The sequence below is a fragment of the Aptenodytes patagonicus genome, chromosome 1, assembly GCF_965638725.1.
Source record: "Aptenodytes patagonicus chromosome 1, bAptPat1.pri.cur, whole genome shotgun sequence".
Lineage (NCBI taxonomy): Eukaryota > Metazoa > Chordata > Aves > Sphenisciformes > Spheniscidae > Aptenodytes > Aptenodytes patagonicus.
This window is the reverse complement of record NC_134949.1, coordinates 76,085,176-76,102,028: the sequence shown is the minus strand read 5'-3', so window position 1 is coordinate 76,102,028 and position 16,853 is coordinate 76,085,176. Positions and strand designations below refer to the sequence as shown.

General features: G+C 38.4%; 1 protein-coding gene across 10 annotated transcripts in view; it reads right to left on the bottom strand.

Annotated features, from left to right (window-relative positions):
* The window catches only part of ABCC9 (ATP binding cassette subfamily C member 9), a 77,113-nt gene that overhangs the window by 23,642 nt on the left and 36,618 nt on the right, over nucleotides 1-16,853 (bottom strand). For 5 of the 10 annotated variants that reach the window (XM_076343213.1, XM_076343220.1, XM_076343203.1 and 2 more), the window contains 11 exons: nucleotides 15,898-15,970; nucleotides 14,142-14,247; nucleotides 12,504-12,542; nucleotides 9,002-9,040; nucleotides 7,324-7,425; nucleotides 5,817-5,901; nucleotides 5,241-5,321; nucleotides 4,091-4,228; nucleotides 3,468-3,593; nucleotides 2,800-2,896; nucleotides 443-690 (listed from right to left, as the gene is read on the bottom strand). In XM_076343213.1, the coding sequence (XP_076199328.1) occupies nucleotides 443-690; nucleotides 2,800-2,896; nucleotides 3,468-3,593; nucleotides 4,091-4,228; nucleotides 5,241-5,321; nucleotides 5,817-5,901; nucleotides 7,324-7,425; nucleotides 9,002-9,040; nucleotides 12,504-12,542; nucleotides 14,142-14,247; nucleotides 15,898-15,970 (1,134 nt within the window). The remainder of the gene's footprint in view (nucleotides 1-442; nucleotides 691-2,799; nucleotides 2,897-3,467; nucleotides 3,594-4,090; nucleotides 4,229-5,240; nucleotides 5,322-5,816; nucleotides 5,902-7,323; nucleotides 7,426-9,001; nucleotides 9,041-12,503; nucleotides 12,543-14,141; nucleotides 14,248-15,897; nucleotides 15,971-16,853) is intronic. The other 5 variants (XM_076343271.1, XM_076343259.1, XM_076343282.1 and 2 more) reach the window with 3 other exon arrangements.

The window sequence follows — 16,853 nt, the reverse complement described above, 5'->3', positions numbered from 1 at the left end:
CTTCGGAAAGTTTACTAAGTGGATTCCACTGAGATATTTGTATATGAGTCAAATTTATAGCTACAAGCAAATTGTATTTAAGTAGTACATTTGAAGACCTTTTTTTCTGGCAGGACATTACCGGACAGCCAGTACTTAGGAAAATGGGGTCATTGACTTAGGTGTTAAAAAATCCAGATGGAAAAGTTTAGTATGAGATTCCTTCCTTTGAAACACCAATCATTTTTCTAACCTCAAACATGCTTCTGTTTCAGTTTTGCATGTTTGAAAAGATTGATAAAATTTGAATTGTCTTATGTTTTATCATAAACATTTCATCCATCCTATATAATAATCAATCTTTATCTATCTGTCTTTCCAATCTAGCTGGCTTCTAAACGAACGGCAAATAATTACTTTAGAACATTTTTTCTTCCCTGTCAAGCTCCAAGATATGGCCCACCTTCTTTGTGCTCTCAACATCATCAGCGTTCCTGACTTCATTTGCATTGTCCATGGATGTCCATGTAGCAAGCCAATAGTCTATGGCCACTATAACTGAGTGTTTCAACAACTTTGAGAAAATCATCAGAAAGAGCAAGAAAAATCCTCCAGAGGTTAGGTATCTCCAGCAGGTTTTCCACGGCATCTTTGTTCTGAGCCTCAAGACAGTTGACATATTATCATCTTCATCTTCTTCCTCTTCTTCCTCTGTGACTCAGACATTTGATCAAGTTAGCTTGGATTCAGTACTAAGAATTACACCTGGGCTTACTGGATTTGGTTGATGTTTTTGTTTTCAATTTTAATTTAAATGACAAAATTAAATTTGTAATTTAAAACCAGCAAACACTTCAGGCATATTTTCATAAGACTTCCCCTGTGCTCTTTGAGCAATTCTACAGACTATCAGTCTTTGACTAGTTACAGTTTTGGTAATAAATATTTTTGTAAGTCAGGTCTTCAGTACTGACTATTTATAGTAGAGACTAGGCCTTTCCCAATCTGTTCAGTTACTTTTATTATACAGTCAGCAGAGCACTTTGGGTCACATGGAAGATTTTAGAAAGCTCTCCAATGCTTTCCATCCAGATGCTCTGTCAGCTGTTGCATGAAAGAACTCCATTTCTACTTTATTCCTGAGTACTAAAGTTTTGTCTATATAAAAGAGCACAGCTGTGGGATTAATGTTTCTTCTAGTCCTACCTTTGACTATGTGATAGTTGTTCACATTATACTGAAATACAATTCTATGGGAATTATATATTGGGAAATATATATTTCACAGGTGCATAAACATTACATTTAAAAATATTTTTTTTCCGGGTAATAAAAATACACATCACAGCCTTGCAGGCTGCACTTGGGGAAGAGAAATGTTGACCTGCTCTTGACAGCCCTGAACTGACAGCATTTCCACCCATTTCTGATTTTTGAACATTAAAAATGAATTAGTAAGTGATTTCTTGAAAGTTGAAATTCTACACTTTTTGGGACACAGAGACTTTGTGTATGTTCCCTAGGTCACATAATAAGTGTGGATGACCTGGAATGCAATGTCAGGTTATATTTGTGCCCTGAAGTTACTGTGTTTTATGATCTCAGTGATCATAAATCATTGGCATTCTATGGACTATATGAACATGTCTTTTTTCCCCCGTGTCTTCTGTCTTACCCCACAAAGAAGATACAGGTTTTGGCAAGGCTTTCTTGCACAGACCAAAAGGAGGAGCTTGGGAATGACTTCAATTTAAACTCCTCCAAGAATTTAACTGATAAAGTGTACTGATGACTGGACATAGTAAGAGGTGTTCTGCTCAGCTCTGCCAAAGAAATATGAAGCCAATGTAAAATTTCTGTCTCAGGGGCTTTGGGGTCCAGCTCTGCCTATTGGAGAGCAATCCAGGACTCACAGACCTATGACTTAAGATGACAATCCATCCTGAGCATTGCCAGATGAAACACAAGGCAGCAGCAAAGAGCCTGCTAATAGCCAGTATGCATTCTGCGATCACTCCAGCCAACATCACCATGATAATTCCGGCAATTAGTGCTCCTGTTGAGTTAAGGTGAAGCCTACAGTTCACCTCTTCTCTTCCCTGGCACAAACTTACTGCTTGCCAGGACTGACTACTCCATTTAGGCATGGTCTAGCACCCCAGGGATGTTCTTGATGGGTCTTGTTGCCAGCTGCCAATATCCAACCGTGTGTCCCCCTCTACCCCCCACCCTGCTTTAAAAGTGATGTGAATCTGAATCTGCAGCCTCTAAAACCACCAAGACTTGGGGGGAACAAGAAGCTAAGCTTGAGAACAAAGCCTAAAATTTCTCCTATACATAGTCTGAGCTAGAGAAATAGCAGATTAACTCCATATCCAAAAAGGAATTGAAAATAGCTACAAGTTTGATCATGTGGTGATATATCAAGAGCCTAGAACAGATACCTCATGAGGGACAGGGCTACAGATGATCTAACATTATTGTGCCAATGACTAGGCAGAGCTACCTCAATTTGCATTAATAACAATTCTTACCGTTGTTCTACTTCTATCTCACCCCTCACTACCTCCAGGCAGTATGAGTTGGCAAAGAAATTAACTTGTTTTGATACACCTTATCCTTGCACAATGTTTAGAGAAATCTATGGAGACTCCCTTAAACAAGTCATATTCTAAATAGGTTGAAGTATTGGATTTTCCACTGTTATTACCAAGAGTCATCCACATCTTCATACTTCATTGCTAAGAACTGCCAGCTGTTCAAGTGGAAAGGCAATGATACATGGTAATAGAATAAGCAAAGTGAAATGATAAAACATACCTTCATCTTCATCTTCGAGTTGTGATTTGGATTCTCTGGGATACATGGCCCTTCTAAGAGTTTTTCTCTCAAGAGTAGTCTGGTCAGCTTCCATATCCTGTAACAAGAAAACTTATTCATTAATTTGAGAGCTTAGCTGTCTGCCATTGTGGTAGCACCAACAGTAACCTCAAAGAGACTATTCGGATGATTTAGCTCACAGAATGCAAAAGCACAGTATTTTAGGATTTATCTTTCAGAAAATCCCACCTTGTCCACTTTCTTCCCTCTCCCTTTCTTCCATTCTTTCATTCCCTCTCTTCTGGAATGATAAAAACTTCAAAAATAGTCTTTAGAGAATCCTAAATGCTCATGGCAATAACAGAATAAAAGACTAGGAGATACTTTAGGACGTCTCTTAGTCTGCCTCTTGCCCCAGCAAAGGATCAGCTGTGCACTGCATTTCAAAGGATGTTTGCCTGAAGTGTCCTTACAAACCACCCATGACGGATATACCACACACTTCCTAGACAATCTATTCCAGTCCTTAAAGTTCCTTACAGTTCATGTGTTTTTTCCCTAATGTCTAGTTTAAAACTTGCTTTCTGACATGGTTTGGTTTTCTTAGAAATTAACTGAAAAATACTTCTTTTCAGAAAGGTCATCCTTGCCCAAATGCTCCTATTTACCTTTTCCAATTCTTGATCTTGGCGGTTCATCAAAGTTTTCCAGTGTTCATATAGCTCAATATCCTTGTTTTGGATATCCTTTAGCGTCCCTTCTCTAAGCACCATTCCATCCTTCATTGCTATGATCTAGGGGAGAAAGCATCCAATAGATCTACTCAGCAACATAGATACCATAATCACTGACCTGGATCCTACAAGACATGTCTCAGTATTGGTGAGATTACCATTATGGAAATTTCTGTGTTCATGTTATTCCATATTTTATTAAAAACTTATTAAGTTCGTTGACACAGCTCATAAACTGAAACTTCTATAAGCCATGCTTACCTGTACTTGTAAAAAGCATGGACAAGACATAATAAGTAATAGTCATATTTGCAATTAAGTCATAATTCTCCAGTGGCTTTCAATCAAAAAAACCTACACAAATAATGTAAAAATAAAATTGTTCCTTCTGCTATAAAATCTGTATTCTGTAAAGTGGCAGTTAGCCACATGACATGGAATTAAGAAGGAGGGACTCTATTACAGAGAAAAGTAGTGATCTCATCAAGCATTATGGTGCTAACTTCAAGTGTACATTCATCATTAGCAAATCTGCATCCTGGTATCTCTTCTCTTACCCAGTCAGCATGTGGTAGATATTGTAACTTATGTGTCACCAGAACAAGAGTCCTCTTGTCTTCTTGCAGAAACTTCAAAATCCCTTCCTGCATTAAATGATCACTTAAGTGAATGTCCAGCGCAGAGAAAGGGTCATCCTGCAATCAAATCAAATTAAAAAATATTAGAATAGGATACAAAAACTAGTTTTATTTCTTTCAAGAGTTTTTTAAAAATAGAAAGCATCTGCCATTACTAACGTTTCATCTCTCTCTAAGGACTAAGACCTAATCGGAGGGCCGCACTACAAACAGTGAGCTAGAATCCATTGCTCTTCAGTTCATAGCAATGGACTCAGTTAATTTTTTGTGTCTAGATGTGTGCAGTGCTGGTGCCACACTGACAGTGTGGAGTAATCCTGATCAGGAACACCAGAACTGAAATTTCCCATCCAAATTTGAAAATGCCAGGATCCAGAGCCAAGCTTGGCCCTAATTTTGATGGGAAACTGGCACAGGAAAGATAAAGCAGAGTTAGGACCTGTTCTAATTTCCTCCAAACTAAACTGCAGATGTTCTTGGTCTTCACTTTGAGTGAGTGTGGCTAGCAACAAGACAACATTCAGATAAGGATATTAATATGCAAACTCTTTTTCTCTAAGAACAGAAGCCGCTGGTCAATTTTGAAGAGGCTCAAACAGCCCCTTCATGAGCAGTAGCCTCCTGAAATTCCTGACATGCCTTGAAATTAGTAACAGAGAAGGGAGTTTGTCCAAATCCACAGCACTCTGTATGAGAGTGCTGAACCCTCAGCCTGTTCATTGCCCACAAGTAGTTGCGTGATGGTGCTTTTCCTCACTGGAAGTCCTGCTGATTTCAGTGGGACTACGTTGATAGTAGGTCACCACTGAGAGTGAGCAGAAGTTAGACAATCTGTTCTACTCTTCCAGTGTTAATCTCTGTAGGAAATCCCACCTTCATCAGTCTCCCAGTATGTTTTGATGCTGCCTCCGGTAGACGTTTATTTTCTACCTCTATAATTTGGATTTGGAGTTGAATACAAGTCCCTGTAGTTTTCTAAATCTAACATAAATTTTTCTACAGCTAAATATAAGGAATGACGGTTTTATTACTAACTTTCCACGCTCCATGGGAAAAAGAAAATTCTTACCAAGAAGACAATGTTGGTGTTCTGATAGAGTGCTCGAGCTACACAGATTCTCTGTCGTTGGCCGCCACTTAAATTAATCCCCTAATGAGTATAATAGATCAGAAATATGCATCTTTGAATAAACATTATGATAGGACTTTGGAAATGTGATTTTTTACAATTATAGAGAGTTTCAATAAAAATAAAAAGCTTTGTAAAAATGCTAATCCTGTTGATAAACAAGCATAATCCTCATATAATATCAGAAGAAAAATGATTATTCAGCAACTAATCATGGGTAAGTGTACATTATGAAGAGCTTCTCTAAGCACAGTAGGCTTCTTAGATTGAAAAATGCAACCAATACTAGCATGAAATTCTGCAAGCAAAATATAGGAGACTTTGATAAAAAAATCCCATTTGAGAAACAGCTGAAGAAAGAAAAAAGTTTTCAACTTTTTTTGCAGTAACCCCTGGTGAATTACAATTATTTAGCAGGCTGGCAGCCCAATACAGACTAGATCTGTCTGAGTGACATCAGAGTGTGCCTTCTTAATACATAGGCTAAGCAGACATAAAAGCATTCATATTATTTACCCTTTCTCCAATTTCTGTCTGATCACCAAATGGTAGTAAGTCAATGTCAGGCTGCAGAGAGCACGCATCTGTAACAGCTTTGTACCTGTAAAAACAATATGGTCATTGCAATTATTTAACCAGCCACTTACTTTGCTAACACAAAAACCTCCAGCTCAAATTCACTGTGAAGTTATTATGGCTCTATGATGGCTGAATAATCGCAAAAATAAGTAGGGCAAAATGATTATTCAGCAACTAATCATGGAGCATTGTAAACTAAGCATTGTAAAAAATTACATATTTATTCGAGATCTTTATTGGCAAGCCTACTTCTTAAAGATTCAATTACGTAATTTATTGAGTACATTCCTCCCTATCACGGAGCTGTTTTGCTGGACTCTGGAATTTTTGAAGCCATTTTCCAATGAGTTATTATTCTTCCCCCTTTAGGTGCCTCTTCATTTACTTCAGTGTGATATTACAGGACAAAGGATCCTTACAGTGCTTCCGATCTTGCCAGAATCAGGAAACCACTTGCAAAAACTTGAAATTTGTTGTGAGATTTCTAGGTCTGTGGGGTATTGCAGATGATCTGCTAATAAGCAGCTGGGATCAGACTGTCTGAGTGGTGTAATTCAGCCTTGCCTCTTTGATATGAGTGAAGTTAGGCTGATGGATGCAGTAGCTGAAGAATCTGGTCCCTGAAATTTTAGCTGTTTGTCTGGATTTTGAGATATTTGGTCATTGCTAAGTTTTATTAAGTGGGAATGGAGTCATACATCTTAACAAAGCACACACTGAGAGGAATGGGATGTATTTTTCATAACTGAAAACAAAGGGAGTGTTGCCTTTGAAAACATCAGCAATTTGTTTTCTTTAAGTCAAGTCACTTTTTCCACTGCATTTGTTAGCTGACCTTTTAGAAGGACACAAGAAGCAAGTGCTGGATAGGCACAACAGAAGCTGTGCACCTCAGCTTTCACACTCCCTCCTCCTGTATTTCTAAAGGAAGAATTAAGATTATTTCCTTGAGGCACCCCATCTTCATACGTGCAGTGTTTTTTTAAAGTGGCTGCTCCAGTAACTTGATCACAGCAGGATTAGCACATAAACTCGGTGGAAACATGCCTAGTATCCCTATTTCCAGAGTCCTCTGGCAACCTCAGGCTCCATTAAACAAAACAAAAACATGTCAGTGGTCTCCAAAGATGGGATTCATCTCACCTAACTTTAGCTGCTTGAAAAATACACATATGGCTTCCGCTGTATTCCATGGAGAGCCACTGCGCTGTGTGATTTCTCACAAACATCTTAGACATGCACTCTGCTTAGAGGGGGAGCCTTGAAAGACTAATTTAAAACAGAAACCTTCCTTTGAGATGGCTAAAGTCAGGTTAGCTAAATCCACCCCAGGGTTAATGTGCATTGATATTTTTCAGAATCTACAAACTTCCTCCAGAAGGAGAAGCCAAAAACCTCTTTAAAAGAAGCTGCCAGGTGTTTTTGCAAGGGGGTTGTTATTTACCTCTGTTTATTAAAGGGGCTCCCAAAGATAATGTTCTCCTCCACGGTTGCATTCAGCAGCCACGGCTTCTGAGCTGCGTAAGCCACTGAGTATCTGTTTCTACTGTAGACAGATAAAGAGCATTAGTAAAAAGCAAAGCACCCACATTATGAAATGTCTGAGAATAAGGGTTTTTAATATTAATTTTATGAATGTGCATTCATAAAAAAACAGGGAAACACACAGGCAAAGCAACTGTTACAAAAGTGAAGGGAAGAATTTTAAATTAGATGCTTTTGTTAGAACAGCACCCACTCTCTCCCCTGATGGCAAAATCTACACTCTAGGTTGTATTCTATTCTATTCTACTATAAATGGCTGGTACCTACCTCAATTTAGTAACGGCAATTTCAATCCAAAGGCAAATTATAAGTAATCAAAATTATTAAATTCTCCTAAGAATAGTTATTTGGTATTTTTTTTCTCTAACGTCAAAACAGGTAGTGAAAAGGCACTATTCAAATGGCATCAGGATGCTTGACTTGCTGCTTTCTGAATTTTTAGATTATTTTACATCGCCGTGCACATGAAATAAATACTTTTTTTCTCAGCGAATGTTTTTTTCCTTTAAGTCTATTAGATCCTCAGTGGACTGACATGATATTGGAAAAGAGAACAGTTCAATACAGATTGGGAAGGAATCACTACAGTCTCCCAAGTACTTATTAGATGTACTTTAAACATGTCTAAGTACCTAATGAAATGTGTACAATAGGGGTATGAACGTTCTTTACTTCTGGCTGTTTTGCCTACGTATGGCAAAAAAGGTCATGTAATTTCAGACATTTTTCTGAGGTGCCCGAGATGTGTGAGGAAGGAGGTGGTACCGGCTTGTGGATCTGAACACTTATCTTCCTTCTCAGTCTCTTTGACGGTATTGCTTCAAACCAAACATCTGCTATAGCTTTGTATGTAAATGTCTAGGATTTGCTATTAAGAGAGAGGGTGCTAGGGTATGAGAAATAGCTGGTTAGAGGCAGTCAGTAGTATCCCAAAAATTTTAGGAGTTTTAGCAGTTCAGTATGCACTAGTATGAAACATGTCCTCAGGATTATCAGGTAGCAAATCATGGTGTGGCTCCCAACCACAGCTATGTGTGCCACTACTTCTCTATCATTTATGATGTGCTTTTAGTTTAGCTTGTCCTTTTTTTAAACCTGCAGGCCCTTTCACTGGAGCCAGGGGTGGAGTCACTGCTTGACTTCAGCTGGAGCACGGCCTGTTCCCTTCGCACGCTGTGTGCCCTGCTCCATCACACAGCTGTCAAGCTGGGTTACAAGCAACACAAACCCCAGTGCTGATCAGAAAACATGCAAACACATGGGAGGGTACACATAATAATATCTTACATCTAGAGGCCCTGTCTCGCAAGATATGGAGCACACTAAACTCCCAGTGATGTCAAATGGGAGCTGGGAGCACTGAACATCTTTCAGATAAGATTGAGGTAGTGGTACAATGGCTGGAGAAGATTGGGATCCACTGGATTTAACACAATCTGTCAGTTAATCCTACGGTAAATGATTATCGACATGGTAAGAAAACACAGAGATGGCTGAAGGGTACAAAGATGAAGGTTTGAGGAAATTCTGAAGAAATCAATCAGTGCATCATGATACACTAAAAACAGAAATAATACCTTCGGGATGCTTCGAAAGAAGTTTCAGTTTCATTTACACTGTAAGTTATGGTAAGTGACATTTAGTAAGCAGGAAATACAGAGAATAACATTTTGTGCAAGTTTTCTATACAGGGAAACTGGAGTTAAGTACATATTCTAAGAACTCAACATCACTGGGTTTTTTTGTTCTTAAAGGGAAAATAAACAAGGTCTAATTAAAAGTATATAACTTTTCTACATACAACAGTTTCATATCTATAGTGTGTAGTGGCTAAACAGGAAAGTTATGTTGTTAAAAAATGTATTAAAAATGAAAAATGTATTGTAAAACCTATTAAAAATGAAATTCTCAATATTGCCTGGGCATATAAAAGGTTGACAAGCAATAAGTTAGCTTCTCCACACAGTTTTGCCAATGACCTGCAAAAGTTGGTAACTAATGTCAAATTTCTCCTGGAGCAAAGATAAGCATTGCAGATATGATTTTGCAAGGTACAAACACACTTTTGCATCAGAACACATTTTGAACCTGTTTAGAGCAGTAAGGCTGCATCAAGCCATGCACTACAACACCTAGGATTTTCTTGTCAACCTCCACTTCATAAGGATCATACCCATGAAATACATTTTGAAGAACGTGCAATGGCAGTAATGACATGAATGATTTTGCAGCTCCCTCTGTTTGTTAATTGACTTATTAACAGTGTTGAGGGTATGGAATAGCAGTCAAAGCAGTTCTGGACTAGCAATGGTGCTCGTGTCCAGGCATGGTGACACATCACTGCAAAGTGCAAAACCTAAAAGAGTAAGTTTATGCCAGGTAAATGGAAACAGACGTTAGAAGGGACTAGAAAAATTACATTAATGTGTTATTTGCCTGACTTAAAAAAAACCCAAACAAACAAATCCTCCCCTCCCAAGCCTATGAATCCTCCCGATGTAATATTTTACTGCTGAGACAGAAATGTCTGCTTGCCTTCTGGGATACCAGTAACTGCAGCTGCACTCATAAGCAGAGGATCCAAGTCTGGCAAAGGGCATAAAAATTCAAATAGCAGAGCCCTCGTAATGCCAGACTCGCATATTAAGCATCTTCCCAAAATGCCAGAACTGAGACATGTTGCTTTCTGTGCTGCACATCAGCTTTCTAAGAACTTTGGTAATTCATGCCTCCTAAAGTGCACAATCAGTGTGTTTCCTTCATGCACCAATCGCCAGAGAAGATATTATATCAGAGGTGAATAAGCTTTGTTGGTTATCTCAGAAAGGTCAGAGAGCCATAAATTGAGGCTCAAAACAGACATTGCTTCACCAAAATTCATCCTTTATTCAGCAGAAGCTTCCAGTCTTCTCTACAATGGAAAAAAGTTACAAGAAAGCAAAAGATGGAGTCTAATGAGAGATTAAAAAGAGGTCAGAAATTAGGTCAAACCAAACAAAAAAGAAGAAAACCTAAATTTCCTCTATTAAAACCCCCCAAACTTCTATCAGCAGAGCATTGCAATGGTAGAGAAAGGGCTAATGCTTTCATGTATACGTTTGGGAGTGCCCTCTGAAGTACAATTTAAGAAAAACTGGGCACAAGCCTTGCAAAACCCATTGCAATTCCATACCAGATTCAATATGCTTGCCATTATAATCAAATAGATTATCTGAATGAGCAAGGACTAATTTTAGGATCTCAGTTTCTTAAACTTTTCTTCCCCGGTTAGAAATTTCATTCCATGCTTAGCTTGACAAATACACTTTAATTCTCCCAAATTTTGAGGGAGTTTTCTGTGAGAACCTATGTTCATTAATAATCTCATGAATAAACACATATAAGGCCTTTGCTGAGCTGGGGCCTTCACAAATAAGGGGATTAAATATTTGGTCTTGTACTTTATTACCCTACTGAATCTGAAAGAGTGATGCAATTGCAGGGCATGGGAGTAGGCTGAAGGTGAAGCTCCTGAGGTTTCTAAAAAGCATATTTTATTTGCCCACCGGGATTAATAATCTTTGCTCTAATTTCTTTATTTATGGAAATGTGGCTATTTATACTGATTTTTATTCTGTACTATAAAGTATACATATTCCCCAAAATGGGGCATGGTAATTTCAAGTCTGAAATGGTAGGAAAAACCAAACTGATTAGATCGATTATTTATTTTTATAAGAATTTGAATATCTAAGCTGAAATAATACAGAAATGAATTTAAATCAAGGTTTTAAGGAAAGGTAAAAAACAGACCTTGTTGAAGTTTGGACAACTTCTATGCTAACTCTGGACATTTTAAAATAGATTAATGCATCTCTAACCAGGCCCAGATTCCCTCAGCTTACAAACTGAAAATAGAGGAGAAAAAAGGGATACAAAATCTGTAGGATACCACTGTAATGTCGGAATGAACCATTTCCTCTGCTAATATAGGCAAGAGATTTAATGCAAGACAAGGACTGATCACCTACACAAATACTACCCAGCAGTTTGGAGGAATTTATTCCCGTCCCTGCAACCAGCCATAGCAGCACAGCAGCGCTAGCAGGTATGCTGACCTTGGCTACTGACATTTATCTGGCCGACCGTTTCTCCATCTGTGGATAATGCCCTTCAGTGCTTTCTATGAGTTACTGTGATTGCAACTTTTTGGTAAGTAGCTGTACTTGTAATCCTTCTGAGGGGAGCACTGACTTTTCCTAATTTTTCTTGAAGCCTTCCATAGCTTGAGGGCAGAACAGGCCATTTAGGAGGATTGATTTTGTAATTCTTGTGTTTCCCATGTTTTTCACTTAGTACATAACAACCCGTTTGCACAGAAACCAGTTCAATGTACAGAAAAGGTATACCAAGTGAAGGGCTTCCACTTAGCCACTCTGCTTGGTGGTCTGAGAAGGCCTGGTATGGATGAGGGGAATACGTGTGTCCGCATATTCCCCACATCTGTCCCTGTATAGACTTAATAACTCAGCTCTGAAACAGGCTCAGCTGAATCACTGCATCTGGCTAGCCTCATGCTTCAGTGTTTAAGAAGTCTCTCTAGCTGATTGCTCACTGGGAAAACAAAAAGCCAGTTCCTTCTCTAAGGTTTGTAATGTATCTGAGGCATGCCTTGTATAACTGGGAAGAACTGAGATCTGGCCCGTAAGATTTACCCTGGCCAAGATCTCTTACAGAAAGATACACTAACACGCTTTCTTTCCCTAAGATCTCAAACCAGTGACAACCCTGGCAGTAGGACAGACAGCTCTCACTGCAGTCAACCACAACAGCAACAAGATACTCAAGCCCCATGATGGGCTTTCACAACGATGCGTTGCAGGATTACCCCAATATAACTGGGGCTGAAATTGGATCCATCGTTACTAATACTGTGTTGCTATACCTGAGTTTATTGGGGAATTCACCTAGCCTGCATTTCATCCCTGGATCAGTAGCTGCGTTAGTCATGCATGTTGAATAACATGGAAAGGGATTTAAGAGAGTAAATAAGACCTTTATTATGGTTTTGTAAAGTATAGGATCCACTCAGTTAAATACCTGAAGTATCCTTCTGTATTCATCTGTCTTTCAGGCAGTCTGAAATTATCAGCAAAACATAACCATGTCTGCATCAGCTATATCACAGTACCACATTATAGTTTGCAATGAAAAGAAAGTCACTCAGTAAGGCCTGAGATGCTTGCTAAAACCTGAGTTACCTGTTTGGTTATGTACAGACTGCTAATCAACTGACAATATGATCTTAATCCCTCTTGAACAAAGTGAAATTTAAACAGTATTTCATAATCTTTCTCTAGTATCTTTCTAAGATTTCTCTTTTTGTCTAATCTTCCTAAGATTCCGTATCTTTCTCTAGAAAAAATTTGATTCTTTCTCAAATATATCTTTGAAAACAATTGCAAGAATAATTTCAAGGTACACTCTACTCACTCCTTGTATTTTCTTAAACTACTCAGAAAAAAAAAGCCTGATTGTGAAGTCAAAATCTCCATTATATGTCTCAAAGAATTTAACTGTGCTAAGTCACATAATCCTCTTCCTTCAAAGCTTAAACTCACATATAATTAAACTAAAGTCAGTCTTGCCTTGGCTCCAACTGTACCTGCTACTCCAGTGAGATCATACGTTTAGAATAGCAGACAGTGAAATATGGCTGGGGAACAAAAAATGCCACACATACTAACATAGGAAAAGCAAAAATATCCAGCCTGCAACATTGCTGTAAGAAAAAGATGACAATGGAGGTTACTATTCAAGGGATGGGGCAACAAAGTATAGGTGTCTCTGACAAAATTCACCCTTTCTCCTCAAAAAGCTAATTAAGAAGAGTTTGGCTTGGTAGTTTTAAGGAAACAGAACTGATCTTTAAAATCAAAGAACAAGTCTTGGGGTTACAGCACATCCCTTCCACAGCCTCTGCCCTGCATAGGCTGGAAGAGTGGTTGCTGCCCCACCTAGTCTCCGTAGGAAGTTCTCATTCACGGGGTCTGAATCTATGTGGATCCCGAGGCCTGACCTCACTAGCAGTTCCCTTTTCAGCAACAGCTTCTTCAGAGCCTTTAGTCTTTAGGTATTCGTTGTCCTCAGGCTGCTTTCCGAACGTGTTACTGTGAAGAGTAACACTGACTTCCGTAGGCAAGGCTTGGGCAGTTACCAGGGAAAGGGAAAAGCATTGCTCTCATGTTATTATATCAGCTTTTTTTTTCTGCTAGCAGCAGCATCACTGAGTGGTAAAGAGAGCCTTCCCGTATGCTGGTACCCCTCCCCACCACCACCACTCGAATGAAGAAGCTCCAGCCTGCCATGCTTTCACAGGTGTGTACACTTCAATTATAGTGAGTAGCGTAAATCCAGAGCTGACTCCCACCACTGAAGACTATTGGATAACAGGAATAGTACATGCTTTCTATTCAGGTCATTTGCTAGGGCTAATACATTAGATATTAATCACCAGATTATCCTCTTTCCCTTCCTGAGGCGGTCCGCTCTGAACCGTGAACAGAACAGCAATGAAAATCCTGCATAAGTTTGCAGGTGACGCCTCCCAGAGAGGATCTGGGTGATGATAATCGTTTAAGATGCAGTTCTGAGACATGAAGTTTACATTTCTCACAGCAAAACCCAACTACCTCCTGCTTAAATGAATACAGCAATTAATAGCTACATGAAACATACTTGCTCCAGTGAACTTTTCCCTCCAGTGTCTGCATCTCTCCCAATATAGCAAGGAGAAGTGATGACTTGCCACAGCCAACTTGACCCACAATCATTGTCATCTGACCTATGATAATAATAATAACAAACACATTTTCAAAAAAGAAATAAACCCAGTTCTACTCAAGTCCACAAGGCCCAACTAGATCCCGTTCTAGAGCATTTGAAATAGTTGGTTAAATTTGTTAGCATCCACTATGTGAATGGGCAATATTGCATATATTCATCTATGGAAATATACATTAATGGACAGTACAAGTACATGCTAATCTCCGAAGGAATGAGACTATTGCTTTGACAGATATTATCATACATTGTATGGGAGTGTGTTACTTTATGGAAGTTATTTAGGGTCAAATGATATAAAGTGGGAAGTGATTATTCAGTCTGTGGTTCCATGAAAATTCGTGCCAATCTAAAAAGTGGTTGCAACTGAAAGAAGTTCCATTACTCTTTTCTGCTTTGCTGCACTCCTCCTTCCCTCACTACCACTTTCCTACCTTCAGTCCTACTCCGTAGTGGCAATGGTGCTTCTCAGATCTTCCCGTTAACTAATTGAACTCACTGACTCTGCTAGCTAGTGCATTTGCCAGGTAGGTTTCTCACCAGCTGGGGAGTTAATGATCTCATTCCTTCTAAAGGAGGCAAAAATCTTAGACTGGCTCACCCAGCTTGTAAACCCATGGCCTTAGATTGTAAACTCCTTGGAGCAAAGACCTGCTGGTGGTGTATGTTGCACTGGGCCAGCACAAAGAAGCGTTGTTTATCCCTGCATAGGACACCTAATGCTACAGTGAAACAAATGGTACAGACTTTGGGATTACGTATAGTACTTTGGAATTACTTCATAACTATGTGATATCGAAGATGTGTCAACCTAACGTAATAAGCTATTTTAAAACTATGCACTTGATAGGATATAGAAATAAAATATAAGACTATTTAATAACATGAAATACCAACAGACAGTGCTAGGAATTTTACAGTAATACCACTACTACTACCACCACCACCACTACTAATTTGCTACTTTTTGCACTTGCTATGTAAGTCTTCCAAAACAAATCAATGTTTTGTAAAGCTGTGAAACTCCTAGACAAAAGACACTGAGGATGTGAGAAATGACAGGAGCTCAGCTGGACAAAGAGAAATTCATTGAAAGAGAAATTAATTGAGGATTTCTTGACAGACAGACTGCGTGAGGCTCAAGGAATTCTCTGAGATGAAAATAGTTGTGAACCGGGAGACTGTAATGTTGAAGAATGGTAGGAGAAGTGTAATGTATGACTGCTGTGACCCTGTGCACCCGCTGGTAGCCACTGCTGGAAATAAAATACTGAATTAGATGGACCCTTGGTTTGAATGTGTCTGGAGTTCTCCCTCTTTCTTTTTTTTTTAATTTGTCTATTAAAAATAATTAATTTTTTGGCAACCATCCTTTTCATATTTTTCTTACTCTTGACTTTGTTCCTGCTGTTATAAAAACTATATAAACTATATAGGTATATAAAAACCATGTGGGTTTTTGTTTATTTATAGTACTTTAGGTTAAAGATATAGCTGTATGACCAATATAGTTCATGACCTTGTATACATTTTTAATCTGCATTTTTTCTTATAAAAATCTAAATGTGTGGGTTTGTGCTTTTCACAACATCAAGAAATGGAATTAGTAGCAATTTGATATTACATATTTCATGTTTAAGGTGTGCATTACCTGTTGGGATTCTGATGTTTATGTTGGACAATGTAGCTAAACCACTTCCCCATGAAAAGTATCCATTGGTCACCTGCAAAACAATTACCACATGTCAGATACATAAACACATGAGGGAAAAAAAATAGAATGTCTAGTTTGGATTTAAAATATGTTACTAAAATAAATCTGTGATTAATAGACATGGTGAGGTATGCTCATACACAAAAAAAGCAAGTTAGGTTAGTAAAGATTGCCAAACTCAGAAAAGTTTGTGAATAAGAAGTTATACACACAAATATATATATACTGTATGCAATGCAATAAAGGGATGATCTTGAGATGAACTCTATTTACCAAATACTTTCATTCTGTCAAGGATAAGATTAAGGACTAAGAATAATGGTGACAAGACCTCACAAGTGACAATCTAAATAGCATAGCTTATCAAGGAATGAATCATTCTGCATATTGTGATATATGGTCCCTTGTGAGTGTATTCCCAAAGTACAAATTGAATATTCACAAGGTTTACGCTGGACATAAGAAAAATGTTCCCCAGTGGACCCTAGCCTTTTTGTGCATACTTCCTTTGGAGTTGACAGGGCCATGAAACATTCTTTGCACAGAGCACATATGTGGGGAACAGTTGGCCAACATGACTTAAAATAATGTCATAATAAATAACACGTCATAATAAATATCAAAAAATTACTTAAAAGTTTTGATCTCGGTTCTAAGAGTGAAAGAGAAGTGCATGAAGTGAAAGTGTAAAAAATCTATGTTAATTTCTGAATATCAGATTTTCTGGGTTTTGTTCCTTTAGACTCATGATGCCTCTTTGCTTCCTGAGAAGACAGGGAATCACTATAAAGAGCTGGTCTGAAGCGAATTCTTCTCACTTTATTTTTGGCTAAAATGCTAATTTATTTAAGGGCTTGTTCTTGCAATGGACAATTTGCCTTTGGAAGAACAGC